This window comes from Anabas testudineus, chromosome 12, assembly GCF_900324465.2.
Source record: "Anabas testudineus chromosome 12, fAnaTes1.2, whole genome shotgun sequence".
Lineage (NCBI taxonomy): Eukaryota > Metazoa > Chordata > Actinopteri > Anabantiformes > Anabantidae > Anabas > Anabas testudineus.
The window spans coordinates 3089758-3113697 of NC_046621.1; the positions used below are offsets into that span (position 1 = coordinate 3089758).

The 23940-nt window shown below is 41.0% G+C and overlaps 1 protein-coding gene across 2 annotated transcripts in view; it reads right to left on the reverse strand.

Annotated features, from left to right (window-relative positions):
- Window positions 1-6433: 6433 nt before the first annotated feature.
- Window positions 6434-23940, reverse strand: part of ap3b1a (adaptor related protein complex 3 subunit beta 1a) — a 41164-nt gene continuing 23657 nt past the window's right edge. For both annotated transcript variants that reach the window (XM_026354669.1, XM_026354668.1), the window contains exons 21-27: window positions 23832-23880; window positions 23459-23562; window positions 17677-17905; window positions 15770-15854; window positions 15059-15156; window positions 12489-12627; window positions 6434-6835 (exon numbers count right to left, since the gene is read on the reverse strand). In XM_026354669.1, coding sequence (XP_026210454.1) covers window positions 6685-6835; window positions 12489-12627; window positions 15059-15156; window positions 15770-15854; window positions 17677-17905; window positions 23459-23562; window positions 23832-23880 — 855 coding nt within the window. In that variant the 3' untranslated portion in view covers window positions 6434-6684. The remainder of the gene's footprint in view (window positions 6836-12488; window positions 12628-15058; window positions 15157-15769; window positions 15855-17676; window positions 17906-23458; window positions 23563-23831; window positions 23881-23940) is intronic.

A 23940-nucleotide genomic window follows, 5' to 3' on the forward strand; every position in this document is an offset into this window, starting at 1 on the left:
TGCTGAACCAGCATTTCATCTTCTGATGCTGTGAAGTCCTATTTAAGTTGGAATTCAAGATGAATCCTGAATAAATGTGTCTGTAAGTGAAGGATCTGAGTTTGTGCAGTATGAAGACATTTAAATCCTGGAACCCACCAACGTTTAGTATTAAAGCTTGATAAGTGGCTTAATGACGATGAATTAACTCTGACTAACCAGCATCTCTAACATCACTAAATCCACTGTTTGACCTTTTGGTGACACTGTGTTTGAAATCTGAGCCGATTCTCCAAAGTGTGGATTTAAAAAATAAATGTTTCTAAATGTATTTATTATATAAAGTGTTTGTGTCACTGTGACCATCAAGCACTAAAAATATACACATTTGTGAATTAATTATTTTCTGTATTGGAAACATTCAATTTAAATCCTTTGAACTGACGAACAAGATGACTTTTCCACCTTTGATGACACTTAAAAATTACCTGAAAGATTCATTTTGAGAATTTGTTTATGAATCATTTGTCAGAAAACAGTGAAAAATCCTGATTTCTTATAATTAATGTCCTAAAGTGACGTCTTTCAGTGTCTCATTTCATCAACAGTCCAAAAGCAAACTTTACTTTCACATGTGATAAAGAAAACTAGCAAATATTCATAATTCTTATTATATAAAAAATGAATAAATCAATGATCCTGTTGATCAACTCCCTGCAGCTGCAGCTTAAAACTTGTCTCCTCAGTACAACTTAGAACAGTGACCATATGTAGCAGCACCCAACTCAAACCTACAACTAGATTTGACAGATTGAGCCCAAATTATCTATTATTATTATTATTGTTGTTACAGCAGAAATCTACAGTTCTGATCATCTGCGGATCACATTAACAGTTTGATCTATGTTAAAATGTTTTATTACAGTTTTACCAAGAGTCAGAGAAGGTGTCTTCAACATTGTGATGTTTAAGAGCTGGAATCATCACAATTTGGGAATTTTTATCTGTTATAAAACCTCTGTTGATTGCATAATCAGTTAATTGACTAATAACTGCAGCTGCAATTAGCATCAATCATTAGAGGAACATGAATGAAAAGAGACTCGTTCAAGCACAAAGTAGAAGCAGCACATCAGCAGATATGAAAAAGAAGAAGAAGGTAGATCCAATTTTCTAAAAGTAAATTCCTTGAATGAACAAAACATGCATTCAAAACATCAACACACAAACACGTAGAGGCACTTCTCTGATTTCCAGACTCCACTCTGGGCTTTTATAATGATTGAGAGGATGGAGGTTGATGCAGATGCAAAGTGTTTGCAGGCAGAGAGGCCTGGCAGGCACTCTGCTCTCTGCGCTTTATTGTGTGCTCGCTGTCACATACAGGTCTTCATTAGGAGCGTCTAGAGACTTGGTGAGGGGCTTTTGTGTGTGTGAATCACTGTGGTTTATGTGTCTTTTGCACCACTAATATGCCACAATGTCAGATGGAGTCTGTTTTAGAGCAAGCCTTTATGGGGGAAAATTGGTGGCAGATAGGACAGCGGAGCACTTTAACAGCACTCACCTTCTCCTCACCCCTTTTAACTTATTAACTTATATTAACTCATTTTAACCTGTCAACAGCCATGCATCTGTATCGCAAATAAATCAAAGCAGTGGCTGCAGAGGAGTGTGCATCTCGGTGCAAAATGTGTTTACCTCCGTGAATCCACATGCTCGCGCTTTTTACCTCCTTGTCACTATTAATGAAGCCAATCTCCATTTTGACTGTGTGATCACTTTTTAATGCATGTGAGTGGTTTTTAAAGTGCAATCAAATGCTAATTAAGGGCTGGTGAGTTTTTTTTTTTTTTCTTTAGCAGCTGACCATAAATGCTTTTTCCTTGTGTTTTCTTTTGTGCATGCTTTCACTTACAAGAAACATAAGCATGAGTCGATTGTTAAATGCACCTGCACGACGGCCCTCTGTGCCTTTTTTTTTTTTTAAAGGAAACAAAAATGGAAGGTAAACAATGTAATGAAAGCACAGCCTTTCAAAGAATCTGCACTGATTAGTTTTGCCTTGCTCTTTGAGTGACGGTGCAAACTAGATCACTGCATGAACCTACAGTGCAAAGTCAGCCATTTAAAGATATTTATGATGTTACTTTTAAAGTCATTTCAATATGAACTTTTGTCTCACATGAGATTGAAGGAACAATGTCCCACGATTCATAAAGTCTTGGTTTTTAGGTCTATATGAGCCAGAGAATAAAATAAAGGTGTGTTTTAGTAAGTACCCAGTAACCTGCCAGAAAGATCTCCTTCATCTCCTCTGGACTGTAGATTGATAAATGTGGGACACCAAAAAGGAAAGTGAAAAATCAAATCAGCAGAGCTGAATGTGTCTGTCCCCCTAATGAGTCACTGATTGAACATTTCAGCGGGGAAACATGTAGTCATTAGTCTCCATGCTCCAAAGAAGCATTTAAAAGAAAGTTCAGTAGAGGAAAAAAAATCTAATTACAATACAGGAGACACAGGAATAGCTGTGAAGCATCAATTTAAGTATAATCACCACAATTACTGCTCCCACGGGTCCGCTGGAGTTACACAGTGATTGTTTTGGGGGAAGAAATTATATTTGCGTGGATGTGACACCTTTTTCTTAGAAGTCATGTATCTTCCCATCATCGCCCAGGTCCTGGTTGTAACTAGTGTGTTTAGAAATTCAATGGTCCATCATGTTGTGTTCCCAGATTATTAACTGTGTTAGCAACTTGTGAAATGATCAGCTCAAGAAAAAGAAATAAAATTTGTCATCTATTTACGGAGCCTTTAACAATCACAGTGTGCCTGCAAGTGCAATGATGCATTACACATTTTCTTTAAACACTTTAAAAACAGCAAGTTCAATATTCAAATGTGTTTTTCCACTTATCCTCAAGTAGTTTGTAGTCATGAAGAGTAATGGAATAATTGTAATAATCTATTCAACAACATAATATTACTCATGAAATGAAAAGCAAAGACAAAGTGAGCAAAGAGTGAAATAAATCTGTTCCTGAAAAATGTTTTACAGCTGTTAACGGCTCCAATCAGACCTAGTTTATACTGGGGGGTAGTAGCTAAACTATCTTTATATCCATAGAGAGGTTGAAGGAGTCATTTAAGTAATTCAGGTGAATCATGTCAGTATAACCATTAGAACTTCACTGTGGTTAAAAGAAAAGAAGCTAATATAGTTAAACAGCTGTATGTAAATGTAGATTTAATATTATAATTATTACAGGATGAAATCCAGAACTTAACACAGACGCTTTGATCGTCTGTGGCTTCCTGTCAGATGAACGAGCGGCTGATCGGAGACGTGCTAGTTAATGAGAAGTTGCTCTCAGTGCTAAGGTCAGACAGGCGTTTCCTCAGCTGGGATCCTCTGCTGCACCGCCCCACCCCACCCCAACATCCCCTCCATCCACTCACTGCTCTCTTCAAACAGAGACCGTGATAAGACCAACCGAACAGGCCCATCATGTCACTGTGCTGCAGTTCAGAGAGGGAATGAAATCAAGCTGTCACTGCGCAGCAATGCTGAGGGAGAGGTGAAGGGGAAGAGAGGCAGCCCCCTGTTCTCTTCCTTCCCTCCCCAGAGTCCATTATAGCAGGTGCCAACACTGCAAGATGGATCACACCCACACACAGACACACACAGTCACAAACCCTTGTGAATCTATTAGAGAGAACACCTTATAAAAAAAGAATCCCACCCAATACTAGATTTATTTGAACTCTTCCCCAGGCCCTATAACGAATTCCACACAGCCTTCAGAGGACTAAAACAAACTTCTTTGAAACTTTCCCCTTCCTGTTTCTGCAGCTATGAATTCCTCCACAGTCGGACTCCTGTGCAAAGCTACCACGGGCTGAACTGTTTTATTTTCAGTGATTCAAAATGGCACAAAAAATGCAAATTGTGCAGCAGCTTTGGATCTTTTTTACTCTGTGCTCACCTTTAAAGCACCTTGCTAGCATGCTAACAGTGTAAATGTTGAGTGATATAAGCTCTTTTCTTCCTCAAATCCTGTATCAGCCTGAATGTAGGACTGGATGTGGACATAACCATGATTCTGCAAGACACCACCACACGATTCACGCTTACATTTTGACTGTGATTGCAGCTGTAAAACAGCAGCTCTGTCTGTTAATAACATTCACATTACGGTGATTGAAGTGAGATAAACGTTATTATACATCTATTTGTCTCTACGTTGTTAAATTAGTTGCTTCTTAGAGTAAAAAACTTAATGATTCTTTTAAAAGCTAATTAATCACAATCAGCAAACACGTGTTGAGGTCCCGTCACTCAAATATATTGATGCTCTTTTGCTTAGTTTATGCTCATAATTCTTTTATGGTACCACCATGTGGTATAGTTTGGGTACCATCAGCCTGCTAGTGGTAAAAGTAACATGCTATCGGCTTTGGGTTTCAGTATCCCACTGATATGTGCTGTTCTGTCTTCAATGTGAAGTAACTGCAAAATATGTGCAAATATGTCTGAAAAACTCAACGTCTGCGGTTCTCGATGACGTTTGGGGAAAAAAAAGCAAGAGAGGAGTGTGTGTCTGGCAGGCCTGATGCAGTGCTCGTGTGTGTGTAATGGGAACAGCTGGCTGAGGGAATGAGTACAGAGGGAGAGGTGATGGATGCGAGTGGAGCTCCTGTGACAGATGAGCTAACAGGTGTTCACCACAGCCCTCAGAGAGATGCTATTTATGAGCCGGAAAAGACAGCCAGATGCAAAGCACGCTACGCCACCGGCCTAGTCGGTGCTAAAACACATCACGTACATCTGCACAACTTTACTCAACAAGGAGCAGCTCAGAAGAACTGTCTTTAGGCAGCGGATCAAATTTAGTTTGCTAAAAGCATCTTCACTCACCAGTTGAGCAAAAGCTTTTTCATCACTCTGTCAGCACAATGTATTTTAATCCACAACATTAAAATACGTGTGCACAGCTAGAAAGCCCTGGATCCTGCCTCCTCAGTATCTCTTTGTAGTACTGTTAGCTGTGCAACCAAACAAACTGTTAAGACTGACTCTTTCTGAAAATTAATGGCATTAATAAAGACTCATTTGTTTAAAAATAATGATTTAAAATGGGGCCTAATATCTTCCCCCGTTAGTTGAGGTTAACGGCAGCTTAAGCTTCAGTTTGTGCCTCATGTCTTGTCTCATATTTTACTCAAATCAGTTCATTTGTTTAACAATATCCTGTAGCAACGGTGTAAAATCCAGATGCTTTAATTAACACTAAGATATTTTAAGAATCCTCAAAAACTTATATCTTAATGAAAAAATATTCTGTCAAATTTGAACCCACGCAGCCAAAACTAACAAAATGAAAACATGAATTAGTTGAAAGGATTTATTAGAATTAACGTGAGCCTAATGTTTACTCTGTTATCTACAGTAGATTTACATTTTCCTGTCAGGTGATGACGAGCTCATTATTTTAAGTTAGGACTACAAGTCAGGACAACTTGTTTATACATTTCACACTAAAAACAAAACATTTTTAACTGAAATAGCTTGAAAATATCAAACTAATATTAGCAGATGCAACTTAATTCTTCTGGCTCCATCCTCAACTATACGTCAGCAGGTGGAGTGACATATTTATCAAAATCATGATGTGATGAGTACATGGTGTGTGCCTCAGCCTGCCAATTAGCAGAACTCCTCATTAATGGCTGTGTTTCAGCTGTATTAGCATAAATCACAGCACAGAGATGTTGGAGTTGTCACTAAATACACCAAAATCAGAGTGTTAATATCAGCAACACACAAATAAAAAATAGGTTTGTTTTAATAGATTCTTTTTTTATTGTTCAGCCAAAGCGATACAGATGAAAAGACCTCGTCGATTCACGTCTAATCTAGATGTCCTGTTTTCTAATTAACGTTATTTTCAAATAGAAGGCACTTGAACAAATGTGATTTTGGGGCAGTTTAAATGTTGGAATGTAAAACGACGACAGGCACAGAGACTAGTCCGGTGTTAAGGTTTCTAATTTTAATCATTGTGTTTAGAGGAAGTGTGGAGAAATGATCCTCTTCTGCTTTTCTTGGCACTAATCAGTGGGAACACAGGCATCACTGGGAAATACAGTCGAGCTTGATGCTTTAAAATTCCTACTAGACTTATAAAAACACAGAAGCATAGAAAATTTGGCCTGTAGCACTGTGCATGGGGCAGCAGTGTCGTTTATCTCCCAAACATCTGTACGTAATAATCATTGGTAACTGTCACCACTAAGAGCAGTGACCAGTTTTCGTGATGGAGGTGTGTCATGTTTAAGATGCCACCTAAAGGACAAGGTGGAACGAACACAATCGGTTAAGGGCAGTGTGACAGGTACTATTACTTCTTCTGTGTGTTTTAAAGGGGATTGTTGCTGCATTCAAGACCTTCACAAAGTTATTCCCATGATTCAGGACAACCCTTTCCAAAGAAAATAAGAAACACTGCACGAGTGCTCGTCTATTGTTTCCAGTTCATTCTCTTCGACTACTGCATTTTGGATAAAAGTGCCACGTATCTGCAAGTACTACTCCACTTGTCCCAAACCAAAGAAATAAAATCAGTGAAATCTTTAATTAAGTGTTGCTCCCCTTTACCTTTACTAAAGGAAGTTCAGAGGAGAAGGAGGGGGGGGGCTCTATGCCTGTGTGAGGGCTTGTTTGAGGTCTCGCAGCAACATGGAGGCCACAACGCTCTTCTCTGTGTTGATGGTCAGAAGGGCAGTGGAGTCCTTCAACTCCAGCGATACCAAAACCAGGGCTCCGCTGCTAACTGTGCGCCCAGCAAACCTGCAAGAGAACAACAACAAATGGGTAAGTGTCACTAAACCACCACCACAGACCGGCAAAAAGCAGGGACCGGTCAAAAACAAGCACTCAGCTACACTAAAGGAGAAAGTTTAGAAAGGCTCGACCTTGTGTTAATATCATCTGATGGATAAAAAAAAAAAGAATGACGTGTGGAAACAAAGTGCTGAGGCTGCAGGCGAGTCTGGTGAAGGCTTTAACATGAGAACATCTGATGCTATTTGAAGACAAAAATTAATGCACACGATATTTTTCTTGCAGAAAAAGACTGATTTGCACATTGGGCCAGAACAATGTGATTATTTGTGCTCAATTGTAAGTTTACATTAGTATATTACATTTATGTCTGCAATAATATTGAAATAGTCGTTTGATAAAGGTTTTTAATTGTTACTACCAAACCAACAGACTTAAAGACTGCACTATATATAAAATAAGACAAATTTAAAGCTTAACTTAACATTTTTCTACCACCTTAAAAATGACACAGAGTTATTCACTTAACTCACATTACACCCTAAACCCATAAATCCTCACATTAGAAAATCCTCCAACACCTCAAACCTTGTAATTACCCTAAATTAATGAGTGAGACAAAGAAGCAAAATGATGTGACAGGAACTATAGAGAGCAGAGCAACAGACAGTCCATTATCCAGCTGACTAGAGGGTGAGACACGCCCTTCGTGCCAGTCAAACAGAATTTAGCCGGTGTTTATGGACTGTGGGTGTCTATGAGCGTGTGGGAGCACTGGGACCAGTATGGGGGGATGCCCCGGCCCCCAGCTCCCTCTGGGCCATCAGGAGGATTCACAGTCCCCTGTTTCCTTGGATACTGTCCCTGCAGACCTGGGGAAAATCTGGGCTCACATGGTTCCCATTGAGAGTGCTAACAAGAGGCAGAAAGGGGCTATGACCCAGTGTGACCCTCTTTGAGGGCGACAGAGCTGAGCTGGGCCCCCACTCCTGCTCCCCTCTCGCCTCTCTGCATCTCTGAGTCTAACTACCAGCCATCTGCCTCCATTTAGCACTACATCCCTGCAACAAAGACCACCCGTGGCAGCCCGCTTAGGCCTGACAAACAGCCTACAAAGAGCCCCACTTAGGCCTGACCGAAGCCTGTGAACAGCCCCCTCAGGACGGCCTGTGGACAGGCACCGTCACTGAAACCCTGCAACTTCGTACTGAGCAGCGGGAGCAACTAGCACGTCCACCAATTAGCACACGCACACTAAAGACGGGAAGGGAGCATGCATGCACAATGAAATGGTGTGTCTGGGTGTGTCTCTGGGGAGCTGCTAAATTACCATCAACAGAGGAGAGGGAGTTTATCAGAGAGCTCTCAGGGAGGAGAGAGAGAGTCCTCCTCAGGCTTAATTAAAATATTAGCTACTTCAGCAGGAAACACAAGCCATTCAAGGAGAGGATTAATTTCTGCCTAAAATACCAACCTCTTGCTTCGTTTCTCACTTCTTTAAATAATTCAGGGGACTATAGAATAAACCAAATTACTAATTGTGGGAATCCAGGATCTTGTTTACAGTCACACTCAATTCTAACCTTAAAAATAAACCATCAAAATAAATTATTTATGCAAAAAGATTTTTCTCACCCAATTCACAATCCCAAACATATGTAGATGCACATTCTTGTCCCTCATCCGGTTCCCTCCACCCTAGCCTTGCCCCCACTATCAGCAGCCTAAGGTGTCTATGTGGTCCCTGTGGCTTTGCTAATGGATTTAGGATATAAATCTATCATTTACTCAGCCAGTTAACACTACCCCGAGGCTGCTTTCATTTCGTCTCAGGAGACGCTGCCGTGGGCTTTTGTTTAAGTGAGGCAATGAGAGTGAGTGAAAGAAACAAGAGTGTGATTTGATTGTGTTTTTGCTTTGAATATTCTCACTTTGCCGTTTGTGCTTGTGTGCACATTCAGGTGCAAAGACCGGCTCTACGCCACATCCAGATCTAACACAATCAATGCATTTTTAAGGACGAGAAGGGAAAGATTAAGAACAAGCGGGCCTTAAACGGGTCATTGGTATTCTCCTGCACTCTTCACACACTGGGCTAAACACTGGATTAATTGCAGTGTATGGAAAGAAAAGAAAAGCATAACCCCTGGACTTAAAGCAGGCGGATTGGCATCGATCGGCAGGGCTGCAGCTAAGCATCACTCTCCAATTATCTGTGATTCTCCTCAGTGGAGAGAGCCTGTGTGTGCCATCTGCCTCCTCCTCCACCCTGCCACTGCAAACACAAAGTGGGCTTCACCTTTACATTCACCCTCATGCAGAGAAGACACAGGCTAAAGAGGAATCAGCTCAGCAACGAAAAATGCAGGATTTAAACCCACAGCGAGTCCACCACACCTTCTGTATCTTAAGCAAACATCCAACCATGTTTGATTCTCTGGTAAAAAGGTGGCTGGACATGAAAAATAAATGACTAAACTGCAGCACAAAGCCAACTGTGTGGTGGCTGCAGCTGGATGCTATTGTTTCTGGTTCTTGGCCAGGTGCACAAGTGGAGGAGTGTCCTTCAACTGAGTGGTCAGTGAGGCCAGGCCAGAGCCTAGCAAGCAGGCTCAGACCAGGCAGATGGCCAGAGCTATTAGCCCCAATTAGAACCAGAAACCCTCCACGCATCTCCTGAGCTCGGCCATACGGACACACCACAGCGCTGCCCTCGGAGGGCAGAGGGGCATGCTGGTGTAAAAGTGAGGAGAGGACAAACACAACAGAGAGTCTGTAGAAGAAGAAAACTGACAAGATGTGGAGAAGGGCGAAGAATTAAACTCAGCGAGGAATGAGTGTTACCTACACCGGAGTTAAACGTAGTCATATAAATGTGACTGCATGTATCTTCTTTGTTCCCCGCTATTAACAATCTCTGCATCAGTTCGATTGTAAACTTTGTATATATGTGAAGATAGATTAAACGCCACAGTGTCTGCTAAAGCAATCTATAATGCAGAGCCCAGACGTTTAATTAGTCAGGTTATAAATGATAGTCAATTATATTCTAAATGAAAACAAAAATTCAGCTTCACTGAAAAGGGGAAAATTTAGTGTTTAGAGAAACATAATTTAATTATATCAAATTGTAAAGTAAAGAAAAAACCATAGCTTATAAATCAAGGGGTTCAGTTTTTGTTTTTTTATTTTGAAAATTAGGCTCTAAGCAGAGGGATTGGCACCGCATGCAAAATTCGATCAAATTTGCTTTCAAACAGACTGAAAAATAGATCACATTTATTCTATTCCGCCTGTTTAGACATAAACAAGAACAGCATTTTCTACATTTGCTTTCCTGCTTGATTTATTGCTATCCTCCTTTCCAGCAATCAATTTCTGTGTTTCAGTGGCATCCCCCCTCTGCTCGGCCTTGACGCCTGTTTGGGAAAAGCAGTGCTGCACCCTGCTGATAAACAAAGGCAGTGCAGAGGTGCAGAGGGGGAAGGCAGGATGTTGCTTTGTTAAACACAAACTGTGTTAACTCAAAACTGCAGCTTGTGAGGTCAGTTTAAGGCTCATATCATACGTGTTTTGAACATTATGTTTCTGAGGCTGCATCATTTCTGCATTAAAGTCTCACTGTTGCAAAGTTAAAGACGCTTTTCACATTTAAAGCTGAGTAACCTCCACAATGAGCTCGCTGTGCAGGATCGACCGGTCTGCTCTGTGGCCATGTTATTCAGACGCACCGATGCGGTTACTGATATAATTATAAAATACTTAATAAATAAAATGCAGCTATTACAAGTGCTGAATCTGTTTCATATATATGTAAATGAAATATTCCAGTGCATCTGACATTTAAATATCATCACTGACGTTGGCGATTTATGATTCAAAATTTTATTTAGATTATGCATGATCATCGTGTAAATTGATTATGAAGAATAAGTTCCTAGTTCAAAAGGTCTGAGTTTGGATCCAATGGTATATGTTTTATTGACATGTGATAAAGTTAAGTAAAATAAAAAAATGACAAAAGACCGGACGACAACACAAATAAACCAAAGCAGCAGTGTGGTAGGAAAAATAATCGTCATTACTGATCAGTGTCTTGATTAATCAATTCATTGCTTGGTGTAGAGAATTTCAGCATATTGTTAAAAACGGAGACCATAATTTCCCAAAGCCCAGTGTGACAGAATCCTCTGTTCAGTTATGTCTGACCAATTATAAACCAAAAACTCAAATGTATTCAGTTTAGCATAAAACAGCAGCAAAAAAGCTAAAACATTTTTATATTCTAGAAGCTGAAATTAGCAATTTATCGTTTTAAAATAACTGAATGAAGCCAAGTTTCTCAATGAGTCAGATATCTGTTAATTCTGCCAGTTAAGTTTGAGCAGAATGAGGATTTTGGAAGCGAGGACCTGCATCCTCTCCAAGGACAGTGTGGAAGAGCTGGTCCTCAAAGGGAGGAGAGTGTCTTCATAATGATAAAATTACATGTTCACATTGGGAGGCTGGCGTCCTCTTTAGGCGTCACAGAAACAGGAGAGAGATTGATGGAACAGAGTCATTTGAGCTATTGGTTATTCTGAATGAAGTATGGGCTTATTGGATGCAGGACTCTCCCACTGGCTAACATTGATTTCCACTCACTCTTTCAGCTCTGTGCCCTTGTGCAAATGTGAAAATGCCTCCTGCTTAATTTTTTTCCCACTCTGACTTCCTTCACTGTCCCCTTGTGTTTTCCACATTGTTCCTCTATTCCAGTGCAAATCTATACAGAAATTGTTACCAACAGATGAGACAGAGACGTGGAGGTATGTCTGCATGAAGCGAGGTAACAAAAGGAGAGACAGACGGAGCTGAGCAGGAGGGGGACACAGCATGGTGCAGAGGGATGGAGTGAAAGACAAAGAGGAAGTGAAAGAGAGACAGAGGTGTGGAGGGAGAGACAGATGGGAGTGCAGGGATGAAATGAAAGAGAGACAGAGCAGGAAACAGAGGCAGAGAGGGAGGTGTAATTATCTATCAGGTGTTCGGGTGTGCGTGACAGAGGAGGAAGCTCATTAGCACACTCTGTGTACACCAATTACACAGCCAGGCTTCTCAGGGCATTCCCCTGGCATGTCTGTGTGAGGCTGAGCGGGGACACTTTCACTCCCTGATACCAACATAAACACCCCCTACAACTAGCCCACGTGAAACACAATTATAACCGGCACATGTAGCCTTTAAAGCTGGTCGTATCACTCCCAGACAGAAGAAACCGTCTCCAGTTTTAAATTTGCAACTGGACACTTGTCATTTATTGTTATCACACTCAAACCTGTAATATTTCTATACTGGAGCCCGTTTGGATCTTTTAAATACTGTTATTTTCAAACCACTACGTCAAAATGCAGAGTGGAAATTATAATTATTTATATTTAACTTGATTATTAGACCAGGAATAGTTTCCACAAATCACCCAACTTCAGGTTTTGGGGTGAGCTCAAACAAACTTTTATGAGCGGAGGTGGAAGTTACGTATCAGTCACCAGGCAGGTGTTCCCGTCCTGTAAAAACCATGAAGACGTCTGTTTTCCATAAATTAAGCGAAGCTTCAAACCAAAACATGCACTTTAATATTAAGAATCATTTGACCTGCGTGTATCTCTGAACGTCTCACCTGTGGAAGTCGTTTTGACTGGATGAAACCACTCCTACGTTGGCCACGGACAGGACCTGCTTTCTGATGGTCTGGCTGGACGTGTTCGCTGTTGCCATGGTAATGGTTGCCGAGGTCTCATTCATGCCCAGGAGTTTACCTGAGAGGATTTGATTCAACATATTTGTCCGGTTTAACTCAGAAGTAAGGATATTATTATCACCAGGAACACATTTACAATTTTAAAAAGTGTTTAACATCTATATATTTATGTGGAACGACTGATTCTGTTGTTCGATGTATTTTACTTAGCAGCAGCTGCATGTCACAGAAGAAAACCAAAATATGAGTAGAAACAGGACACAAAATGAAATTCTGCAGGACTTACTCGGAGCCAACAGGCCAGAAAACTCAGTGTCATTTTTGAGTTAGAGCTGGACTTCGGGGCTCATGTGAGGTTTGTCTCTTTATCATCCCAAAACTACAGCTAAAGTACCACTGCTCTTTCTGAGTGACACAGATGGACTTATCCACGCTCGACTACTGTAGTGCTCTTACTGCACCAAAAACAGTCAAAGCTACAAATAATTCACTATCTGCTGGTTTGAGTTCTTACTAGAAACAAGGACATTAACAGATAGCACCTGATTTACAGTCATTGCATTGGTTGCCTGTCAGTTTTAGTATTTATTTTAAATTCTTTTTATTCTTCATGATCTTGCACCAGCTGATTTGACTGACATGCTTCCAATATGAGAACAGCTTCAGCCTCTCAAGTCTTTTAGTAGCTTTTATTTCTGTTTATTCATTTTCATTTCTGTTTATCGTTTAGTTTCTCCCTCCAAGTGTTTTTCTCATAGTGTTTTTTTAGTGTTCTCGAGCCATTACGCAAAGTATTGGAACATTTTTCTGATCAGTATTAAAATCTTTGGAGTGGAGCATGTATACTGGACAATAGCTGTATGGTGTAGCTGTAATTTTGTTACGGCCTCATCTTTTAAAATGAATAAAGCTGTACAAAATGTGCCATATAAATAAGCTTTAATGGATTGATTGTTCAAAAATGTATTTAACCTGTTTTAGATGATGGATGGTGATGGAACAAGATTAAATAAATTCTGATTATCACTAAAAAAGGGGAGTAGCTCAACAATAAAACGGTGCCTCTTAATAATGCAAATAGAGTTGGAAGAAAAAAAGACTTGCTTGGAAGCAAAGGGTCAGTTCATGTGCACTTAGTACTGAGCAAGATTTGAAAAGAAAGAATGGAGATAAATATGCACGAGTTAGGTGAAATAAAAGATATGCAAATATAATGAAAACCTGTTAACTGGAAGAATTAACTTCACACAATCAAATAAAAGGAGCAATTTCCTAAAGAGAAAAATCAAGTTGTTCTACTCTGTTCAGTTCCCTTTTTATCTGAGTGCAAGGTGTTTTTTCAGCAAAGCTCAAAGCACAGTGAAACACAATAAATTAAGGCAGAAGTAGCATTTAGCAGGCACTTAAGAGCCCACTGTCAATGGCTTAGATATGCTCTCAGCTCTGATTGGCTGTCACAGCATGTAGCTCCACAAGTGTGTGTGGTTGGTCTTTGTATGTTTGTGTAAGAAATCCCACTAAGTGCTTTATAAGAGGCAGCGAGTTGCCTTAATTACAAAGGAGTGGAAGTGTTTATTAGACAGGCTACTAGGGGGTTATTTCATTTTATAAATATGATAACGCATGTATAATAAAGAATATTCTACTTTTTCACTAAGACCTGCAGTGAAATAGTTATTAGGTCGGTAAAAAGTGTTTAAGCTGCACCAATTTAACACCACTATCTGGCATTGTTAAAACTACATTTGTTGCATTGAACACAGGCACAACAGTTCATTATAAAGCTTAATTTATGTTTAGTGAGTCTAGGTGATGCAAGTGGCCTAAGCTAGTACATGTGTGCAGGTGTGATTGTGTTGAACTACAATACCAAACTGTTGTTTTTGTGTCCTATGGCACTGAATTTGACTTTAGATACTGAGCAGCAGTTACTTTTACTGACAACTACTGCGATGCTACAAAGTGGACAAAAGATTTACAACATCAGAAGGAACCTATGGGCTCTGGGCATGTGGAGAGCTGCAGACCTGGGGTGTAAGTTATAATAGACATTGTTTGTTTTCCATGGGACTTGCTGAAAATAATAAGAATATAAGCATCTTATCTTCTAATCATGTTTTCACTACTTGTTGACAGTCCATTGGGCAAATAACAAAAAATGATTTCTATCTGAGAACAATCGGAAACAGAAATGTTATTTACTCACAACAGAAAAGCTAATAAGTTTTCCACTGTTGCTGATCTGACTGTACACTAAATAAAAAGCAGTACTTTATTAGTCAAGCACTTACTGAAGATGTTACCTTTTATCAATTCTGCAATTGGTGGCTGCCATTTTCTGGCTAGTAAACCAACATGTTCAATCATGATAACACAAATTTGGCATAATCAAATTTGTATTTTCTGATGTTTACAATGATCTTCCTGTGGTTTAAGCTTCAAACATGAAGGAAAAGTGTCTCTTTTGCACTTAAGCTGATTCAACTCACTTTGCTCCTTGCAGAAGTCTGGCTCTGTCATGGTGCTGGGCATTAATAGCTCTCCTACAGCAGGCTGGATGGACACGTTGAATTGGTCCTCCTTGGTGCTGAAGAAGAAAACAATAGTATAGGAATAAGAATGACTTATTTGGTGGTATCTTGATTAGGATTTGTTGCAAGATAGAAATAAGACCAATCCCGACACCCTAATCTGAATGATTCTAACTATAGAGTGTTTTGCGCGCTTGTATGTATTTATGCTGAGTTTGTGTATTAAATGTTTTGTCTTGCAAACCACGCTCTGTGAATGGCATTTTGGGCCGGATTGATTCCCCCTTCCTGAACAGATTTTCTGATAAGGTTATTGATCGGGTGAGCAGCGGTGCCAATGGCATTCAGCAGGTTGATTTGGGCTGAGGCTGATTACTGGAGGAATAATTGTTATCCAAGTGAACTGGGATCAATTGTGGCTGATGTTTCACCTGGGAGGGCTGGCACAGAGCAGGTAGGAAAAGAAGAATTAACAAAGAACAGACGAGGGAGGAAAAAAGGTAAGACATGATGCAAATGAATGTTAGAGAATAAGACATAGGAGGGAGATGTAATGAGGCTGAAGACACAGAATGAGAGGAGTAGAAAAAATAAAAAGATGTACAGCTAAAGGTCTGAGGGGGGAAAAATACGCCCGACTTGATATGAGTGGATGTCAGGTTGTCTTACCACAACTGGAAGTTGGCTGCTTGTGTCGAGTCGCTGAAGTCAATACCCATGGAAACTGTCACCGAGGCCTCTGGCTCCAGCAGCTCTGAGAGTGGAAAAGGAGAAAAGGAAGAGTGAGTGACAAGGGCACAGTGTGCAGGGGGGGTGATGGAGCAAAGGGAGAGAAGGGGGAGGTGGAGGGGAGGACAGCAGCAGAGTGGAACAGACAAGCATCCACACCACTTGTGTTTTCACTTCACAAAGCAAGGCCACCGTGTGTGAGAAATCTATCCTTCAATCTCATTCCCCACACCTCTTCTAGCCTCGGAGAGGAAAAAAAAAAAAAAAACACATGAAGGACTAGCATATTTCCAAAACAACAGGCTTGTCAAAGAGAGCATCAGCATCAAGAGAGATGAGATGAGGGAGACCGACAGAGCAGGCGAAAAGGGAGCAAGAAACAGAGAGTTAAGCAAAGCCACAAAGGCTGAACAGAGAGCCTGGACAGCTGCACGAGAGGAGGAGGAGGAGCAGGGGGAGGTTAAGGATGAGAGGAACACAGACAGACAGAAACATCCTCCTCTCTTCCCCAGTCGGCCTGTTTCTCTCTCCGTGGAGCAGGGCTATTTTACTGTATAACTCTTTCCACAGACAGAAGAGCAGAGCGGAGGCTCCAGAGAAAACGCTGCTGCAAACAGAGCCATCATGAACTAACTTCCAATCCAGCTTTCACAGCTTCTCCAACAGCCTTTTTCTGGTGTTTACCTTCATTTCTTTTTCCCATCTCAGTTTTCCTCTCCTTAGTCTTCAGTTAACACAGGATTAACAATTTAGAAAGTGGTCAGACAATCCAACATGCTCACTTTAATCAGATTAGCTCCACCATTTGACCATTTGAGGTAAAACTAAAAGTGAGTGCACCAATATTTCCAGTAATAATTGTTGCATCATTTCTCAAAGGTGTGTGCACAATCACTGCAAATAAAAGTTAACAAGGCTTAGTTTCTAAGCTGGGCTGACCAAATCAGAAATATTCTATGAACTATATAAAACAAACTTTATTGTTGTTGTTTTTAAATAATAATTATTATTATATATTATAACAATTATTAAAGAAGAGAAATTCCACTACTAACATTTTTCTTAGCCAATTAGTTGTTGATTGATTTAGGATCACGTCAGTGGCCAATAACAAATACTCAGTTTAAACTGTTAAACTACAAAAATACACAACTGTTCACATGGAGACGAGCAGCAGTGGAAAGTAAAGTATCCTGTAGAGTCAACATGCAATAACTTTGATCAACCCTCCATGTATTTTCTATTTTCTATCACACATAAAACACCACCACATAAAGCTTTGTCTGTATTCATCCTCTGCAACTTATCCACATCCAACTCCAAACTCCCCCTCACGTCAGCCAGACTCAATCGATCCAAATTACCCACTGTTTGCCTGCTTGAGTTCCTTCAATGCCCAATCAATCCCATGCAATTGACAGTTTTAATGTGCTCCACTGCACATCACTTCTGTGTGTGTGGGTTTGTGCATGAAAAAGAAAATCTTGAGGGAGCTCTCTTTTCAGTCTATGTTATACTGAGTATAGCGATCATAGAACTGTGTGACAAGAAATATGGAGATAGTGGATGTTTGCGTGTCCTGATCAATACCAATCAACAGGGATTAGCTCAAGTAATATTGGCTGTTTTCATATTGGGGGAATGGGGCATGGCTATTTGCTGATGTGATAGCAGACAGGCTTAAAGGCTTTTGATAACATAATGATCATTTAATAGCTGCTGAAAAAACAATCATGGCATGAGTAGAACGGCCTAACTGCTAACATATTACAAACTTTGTCTGCATGCACAATTTAGTGGATGAATTCGTTGTTGGTTAGCACAACATGTGTGGCACTCATACTCACCAATGGTGTTAAAGCAGTGAATATTAAGGCTTGCAGGGTTTCGACCGCCTATGTGGATCTCCTCCAGGCTGTGGTCAGAGCTGTTGGTCAGTGTCACCTGTACCGCCACCATGCTGGGCTGGTACAAACATGGCTGCCGGGGGAAGTGGTATTTAGCTGAGAGACCTTTTCCTGTCATATGGTGCAGCAGCTCGTAGGTTTTCACGGGGCCGAAAGAGGGAGTGGTGACCTAGGACACACACACAAAAAAAAGGGGACAACCACTGATTGATGTTCAGTTGTGTGCAAACATTGCAAATAAGTCAGGCACAGGGGTTATAGAAAGAGAGAATTAGAGAAATAAACTGGTTGATCTATAAACATCTCAGCACTAAGAGCAGGAGAACAGAGGGAAAATAAGAAAAACAGGACATGATGAGGAGCTCAGAACTCTCTATATCAACACAACATCCAGGGACGCCTTGATTATTACAATGCAAATGCACCTACACAAGAGAGCAGACTAATACAAGAATCTCCGGTCCTGCCATCACCTATATTCATGCAATTCATTGTGTCCAATCAGCAGGCAGAATGCAGCACTTCTGAGTGGAGTGGGATCGAGGGTTGGCTAATAAACCCCACCACCACCACCACTCCCTTTATTAACTCTGTGGAGTAAAGAGGAGCCCATTTAAGAAACGTCCCAATCAGCCCAGCTAGATGGAAATGGGCTGCATGCTCAGTCAAAGCGGGCTGAATAAAAACAACCTCTAATGAATAGAAACACAAGTGGCTGCATGGGCCAAACCTGCGATTCGCAGACCTTTTAGAAGGAGCTTTTACCTTTGCAGACAGGAAATTGCATTACCTTTGAGAGATGTGGAAAAGAAAGGAGGTGGAGGTGGTGGTGTATTCTTTCCCCCTGAAAATTGTTACTTAGAGGAATATTGTTCACACTTGCTGGTGTTGAGTTTTTCACTTGATGGTGGCACCTGTCAGCTCTTGTCAAAAAGATAGGATGGCTGACATGCTAGATACACAGCACTGTCAAATGGGAGTATTTTCAAATAAAGCATGTGGACTTTAAACACACCTCTACTGCATCTATATCAACCATACACCATACTTAATGTCGTCACAACAGCAAAACAACTGTGAGTAGTTTCCTCAAACTTGCGTAAAACTCAAATGGGTCCCTCTTTCTTGAGCGATAACAGTATAATCGATAAAAACTAACAAATAAAACTCAAAGAAGAGAAATAAAGTGGAGGAGAAACGTTCTATAAGAAAAAAACAAGTAGTAGAAAAACAGATGCTGTAAATAAGATTCTTAAACGATTAAACAAGGTGTTCAAACTAATTAAGCTAATTGAATATGACTAAAAATATGATGCATAGAAACACAGTGGAAAACATGCAGGCGTGAGAGGTGTCGGTATAGATAGTTTTAGTGCTTGTGTGTTCTGACCCGGGAGAGAAACTTGAGAAACTTGTCGTGTAGCTTGTGAGGATGAAGAATTAGTTTGACATACAACAAGAACTGCTGAGATGGGTTTCGATGTGTTCACTTTAGAGAGCGAGACCGGTCAGCAGAAGTCAAACACTCACTGTACTGTCACTGCAATGTAGCAGCAAGACGTTAGTTAACTTATGTACAAGATTAGATATACTTAAACAGAAAAGACAAGTCCCTACAAATAATCATCATGATACAGTGGTCTTTTTCTCTGAGGCTATCTGATGTACAGTCTCACACAGTTCAGGAATCATATCTGCCAGTGTCACAAATCAGATTCAGACTAAACGTTTTGATCAACAACACCATCTTCCCCATGACAGACTAGCAGCGTCTCATGTGCCCCGACCGCCCCAAATGCCTGTAAAGGAGGTCAAGTAAACATTTGTTGCTGTGCTGTAACGCTACAAGCGCCCTCGCGAGCGCCCGTCACGCCACTGCCAGCCTGCAAATTTATTGGGCCACTTTTGAATGTGTCAGAGCAGTCGCTGTCGATAAAGCTGGCCGTAATGTTTGCCACCCCATCACAACGGAGATTTACCTCCCTGACACATCCTGCTTCAAGGTCCTCGGTGTCGCCTCAACCCCCCCAACGGGCGGCAGCGACAGAAAAGAGTAGTGGAGGCTGGACGGGGGCTTCAAACTGCTTATTATCACCAATTTGACACAGTGGACAGTTAAAGGCGGACACAAGTGCCCACACGAGCCCCTTCACCTTTCCATCCACTGTTGTCCATAACACCTCAAGTGTAAATAAGAGAAGGAGCAATGTAACCTTGACTTCTCTGTCAATCTCGGCCTCAGTGTTTTTTTTCTTTGGCTCTGACTCCTATTCTCCATCCTGGACAGGAAGGAGGGAGGTGACAATGAGGGAGGAAGTTGATTGAGAGGCTCCATTATGCATCAACTTAAAGGAAGCTCCTGTGATGGATGACACAGACACCAGTCACCTTCAGAGCCCGGACGCCACGCTCCCAACATCCTCTCTGGCAAATGACCTGAAAATCCCGCTGACATATTCAAAAGGGCTAAGCGGGGCCGGGCAGCCTCGTTCCGCGTGCAGAAGAAGACCAATTTAGAAGAAAAGGGCGTGGGGAGTACAGAGATGTATGGGCATATATTGAAAATCCATTTCTGTTTTTTTAGACACAATCTGCCTCCAAGACCAGGGACAGGATTTCATTATGCTCTACAAGAGTTGTGAGGATTAAGGTAAAGGGACATGTGTTTGACTTTAGGGCCTAATTGTTCTCTTCAGTCAGAAGATGACAATTAATTGAGGGGCGTCAGAAAGACCTTGACTTCAAATTGAATTAAATAAATCTTACTACAGCCGACTAAAACTACTATAATGTAGCAAGAAGTCTCTGCAGCGCATTTAAACAGAGGTTAGTTCATTTATGCCAATTTGTCAGTAAATTAGATTTTCTAAAATGATTTATTTTTTTTAACATTGCCAATAATAAGACCGTTATTCAGAAACAGTGTCCTTCATCAAGCTTCACAAAGTATTTCTAACAAACTGCCAACGCTATGTAAAGTAACTAGGGATGCAACTAACTATATATTTTTCAATTACTCTGCTGATTATTTTATCAATTAAGTGTTTGATCTATAACATATTAGAAGTACAGAGCAATCTGTGTTATCCTATTGTAAAACCCAAAGATATTCAAGTTACTATTGTCCAAATCCAGACTGACTCAATTAAATACTGTTACTGAACACACAAAATATTCATCTAATGCAAATTAGACCACAAATTATTTTAAGTTTTGATAAATATAACCAAACTTTTACATATGATTTACAGTATTTTGATCCTTGTTGTTCTTAAATCTCTACCTTTGCTGGAAAGCGGAGGTGGAGAAAGGTTCATGAACACAATAATAGCGACTCCACAGAAAAAAAACTAGTGTTTCAGTGGAAAACACTAAATGATTGAGTCCTACAATCTAATTTTCTCAAGCAAAGAAAAACAAAACTGTTTTGAATTTTACTAGAATCTTGATTATTTTCATGATTTTGTCTCATTTGAGACAAACTATCATGCTTATTACACAGAAAATTAAACAAGCTCATTCCTACTTCACAGACAGATTTGTTTTACTTTGCACTTTTAAAGAGGGAAACTACAACTCTGATGGAATTTGGACTTTTATTTTAGGTGCGATTTAATAGTTTTGTTTAGCAGAATCCTTTGGGCCCCCTCTCATTGGGATGAAACAAACTATAACAATGGCCATCTTTTCTGCTCAGGATAAAATTCCTATAGACAAATTATAGTAGAGACAGAAAAAAGTCACTCCCATATGTACTAAAACCAGTTAATGCTACAACAGCTGCATTAACACACAAATATTTCCCAAACTGCACACTGGATGCACACGCCACAGAAGTAACTGGCTATTTTCATGTGAGCATTTATTGCTATTTAAGAGGCAATCTCTGCAGTTTGAGTGGCAGCAGGAGGTTTGGAGGGCAGGAGCTTCTATATTCGTGGCGCTCTGGGTCCTTTTGCTGATTCATAATTAGACGTGAACCCAGAGCGCCCACTACGGGGAGGTCAGAGAGGTGAGGAGGGAGACGAGCGAGGAGGAGGGGGTGAGCTGGCGCCCGCCTGATGGACACCAAATGAACAAATTATGATGGCCCCCTCTGGGCGTGATGGGGTCAAATGCCCTGTGCCCCGCCGCTGACAGTTCAATTTCCCCCCAACGCAGCCCCATTCGCTGGCTGCTAATTATGAATGAAAAGTTATCAGCCTCAGCCACCCCGCCGCACACACGGACAGCAGTCGGAAGAGGTTTGGGATGGGGTGGAGGGGGTGGGGGATTTAAGAGGCATTTGTGAGAGATCCTAATGTCAAAATGTTATTAGAGAGAGCGGTAGCATGCAGAAACTGGGGAGAGGAGGAGGAGACAGAAGAGGAGGTGGGTCAAAGACAGTGACCAGGGTTAATCTAAATGTCTTTGATAACCATGCAGTAATTCTCTAAAAGGACCAGAGCGCTCAGCTGAGACAGACTCACTGCCTCTGTGGGCAGATTGCTGAGAAATAGAAATGACACAGGGGCCAGAGTGTGTGCGAGTGTGTGTGTGTGTGTGTGTATATGTGTGAGAGAGCTGATATGGAAGTGTGTGCATGCATTGGGAGGGGCGTGTGTGAATAAAGGTGAGGTTATTTACCCATGTCTATGAATCCTGATGCCCATCATGTATTTATGCATAGAATTGACTCTAAATCAGATGTTGATGTGCAAAAAGTTCCCTGTTCTAATCTGCATTTCTATTCTCCATTACTCGCTGGCCTTCACCTGAGGAGGAGAGTGACTAACAGGACTCGCGCTGCATAAATGCTGGCCTGAGAGCAGCTGTCAATCATACTGAGTGACAGGCGGCAGCACTGAAAGGCAGACTCAGAATATAGAGTAACACCACAAAGCTACGTATCACACCAGATCTAGGACAGTGTGAAAGATGCACATTCATCCACAAAGGTTTGTCATAGACAAGTTAAAACAAATAATTTTAATTAGCCACTACTGTGGTCCTACACTACTTTATACTCTGAATAAAGTTAAAATAAAATGCAACAGTGAAACAGTCTACTGGTGAAAAGCTATTTTGAATAATATAAATTAACTTCATGATGAAAGCAACACTTTATTTAATATCTTCCAACAGCAGGGTTGCTACAGATCTGCCTTTGAAACATAAAATATATACAGCAACAGCAGAAAAAATGGTCTGGACATTCATTTTCCTCCCGGGGGAAGAAAAGACAAGATACAAAATACACTGAACGTGCAGAGCTGCTCACATACTGAGGAGAGAAAGGAGCCGTCACACTAGGAAAGGTCAACCATCAGATATACACAACACAGAGACACAAGGGACGCAACATCTGACAGAGAGAGATGGAAGGTGACAGAGAGGAGGAGAGAGATAAGAGAGTGAGAGAGAGGGGAAAGAGAGGCGTGGGTGGACTTATAGATGAGACACAGAAATAGAGTTCAAGGGTGTGGAAGAGCAAAAGACAGCAAGGGTGAAAAAGACAGACTATGAGAGATACAGGAAACAGGGACAGCAGTTGCATAAAAGGTCAATAGTTGGCGTCTGGAGCAGAAATGTTCCACAAGGGAGAGATGCTCATTTCACCATCTCATATACTTCTCTGCTGTTCTGTCAGTGTCAGAGAGGAGCAATTGACTCTCAACCCACACTGATGAGGAAATGCCAAGGTGTGTGTCTCTAATGCAGACACACGCACAAGTGCACTAACCTGTATGGTGGAGGACACATTGGAGAGAGACAGGCCTTCAAGGTCGGACAGCAGGCTCGAGGAGAGGAAGGCAGGCTTTGGTGCACTCGTGGGTGCAGGAGTAACTAAAGTTAAAAGAAAAATGTAAGTTTATTAATGCCACAATCAAGCAGTGGAAGCATTACTTTATTTGTTGATATAGTTTCTGGGATTGCCACTGACTAAAAGACAGGTCACACACTGAAAACGCATTATTCTAGCACTACATATTGAGATGTAGCGGCCTTTACTCAAGGTAGCAAACAGTGTTGGAGGGCAACCTTCTCAACAGAACCAGTCCTGTTGGAACAGAGGGAAATTAAAGTATTATAACTGGATGATGAGGTAAACTCACAGTCATCTAGATCCAGCAGAGAAACTTCCTTCTTGGACTTCACTTCCACCTGAAAAACAAAACACAGCAACAAGGAAGAAGAGAATGTAAATAAAGAGGACCGGGCAGA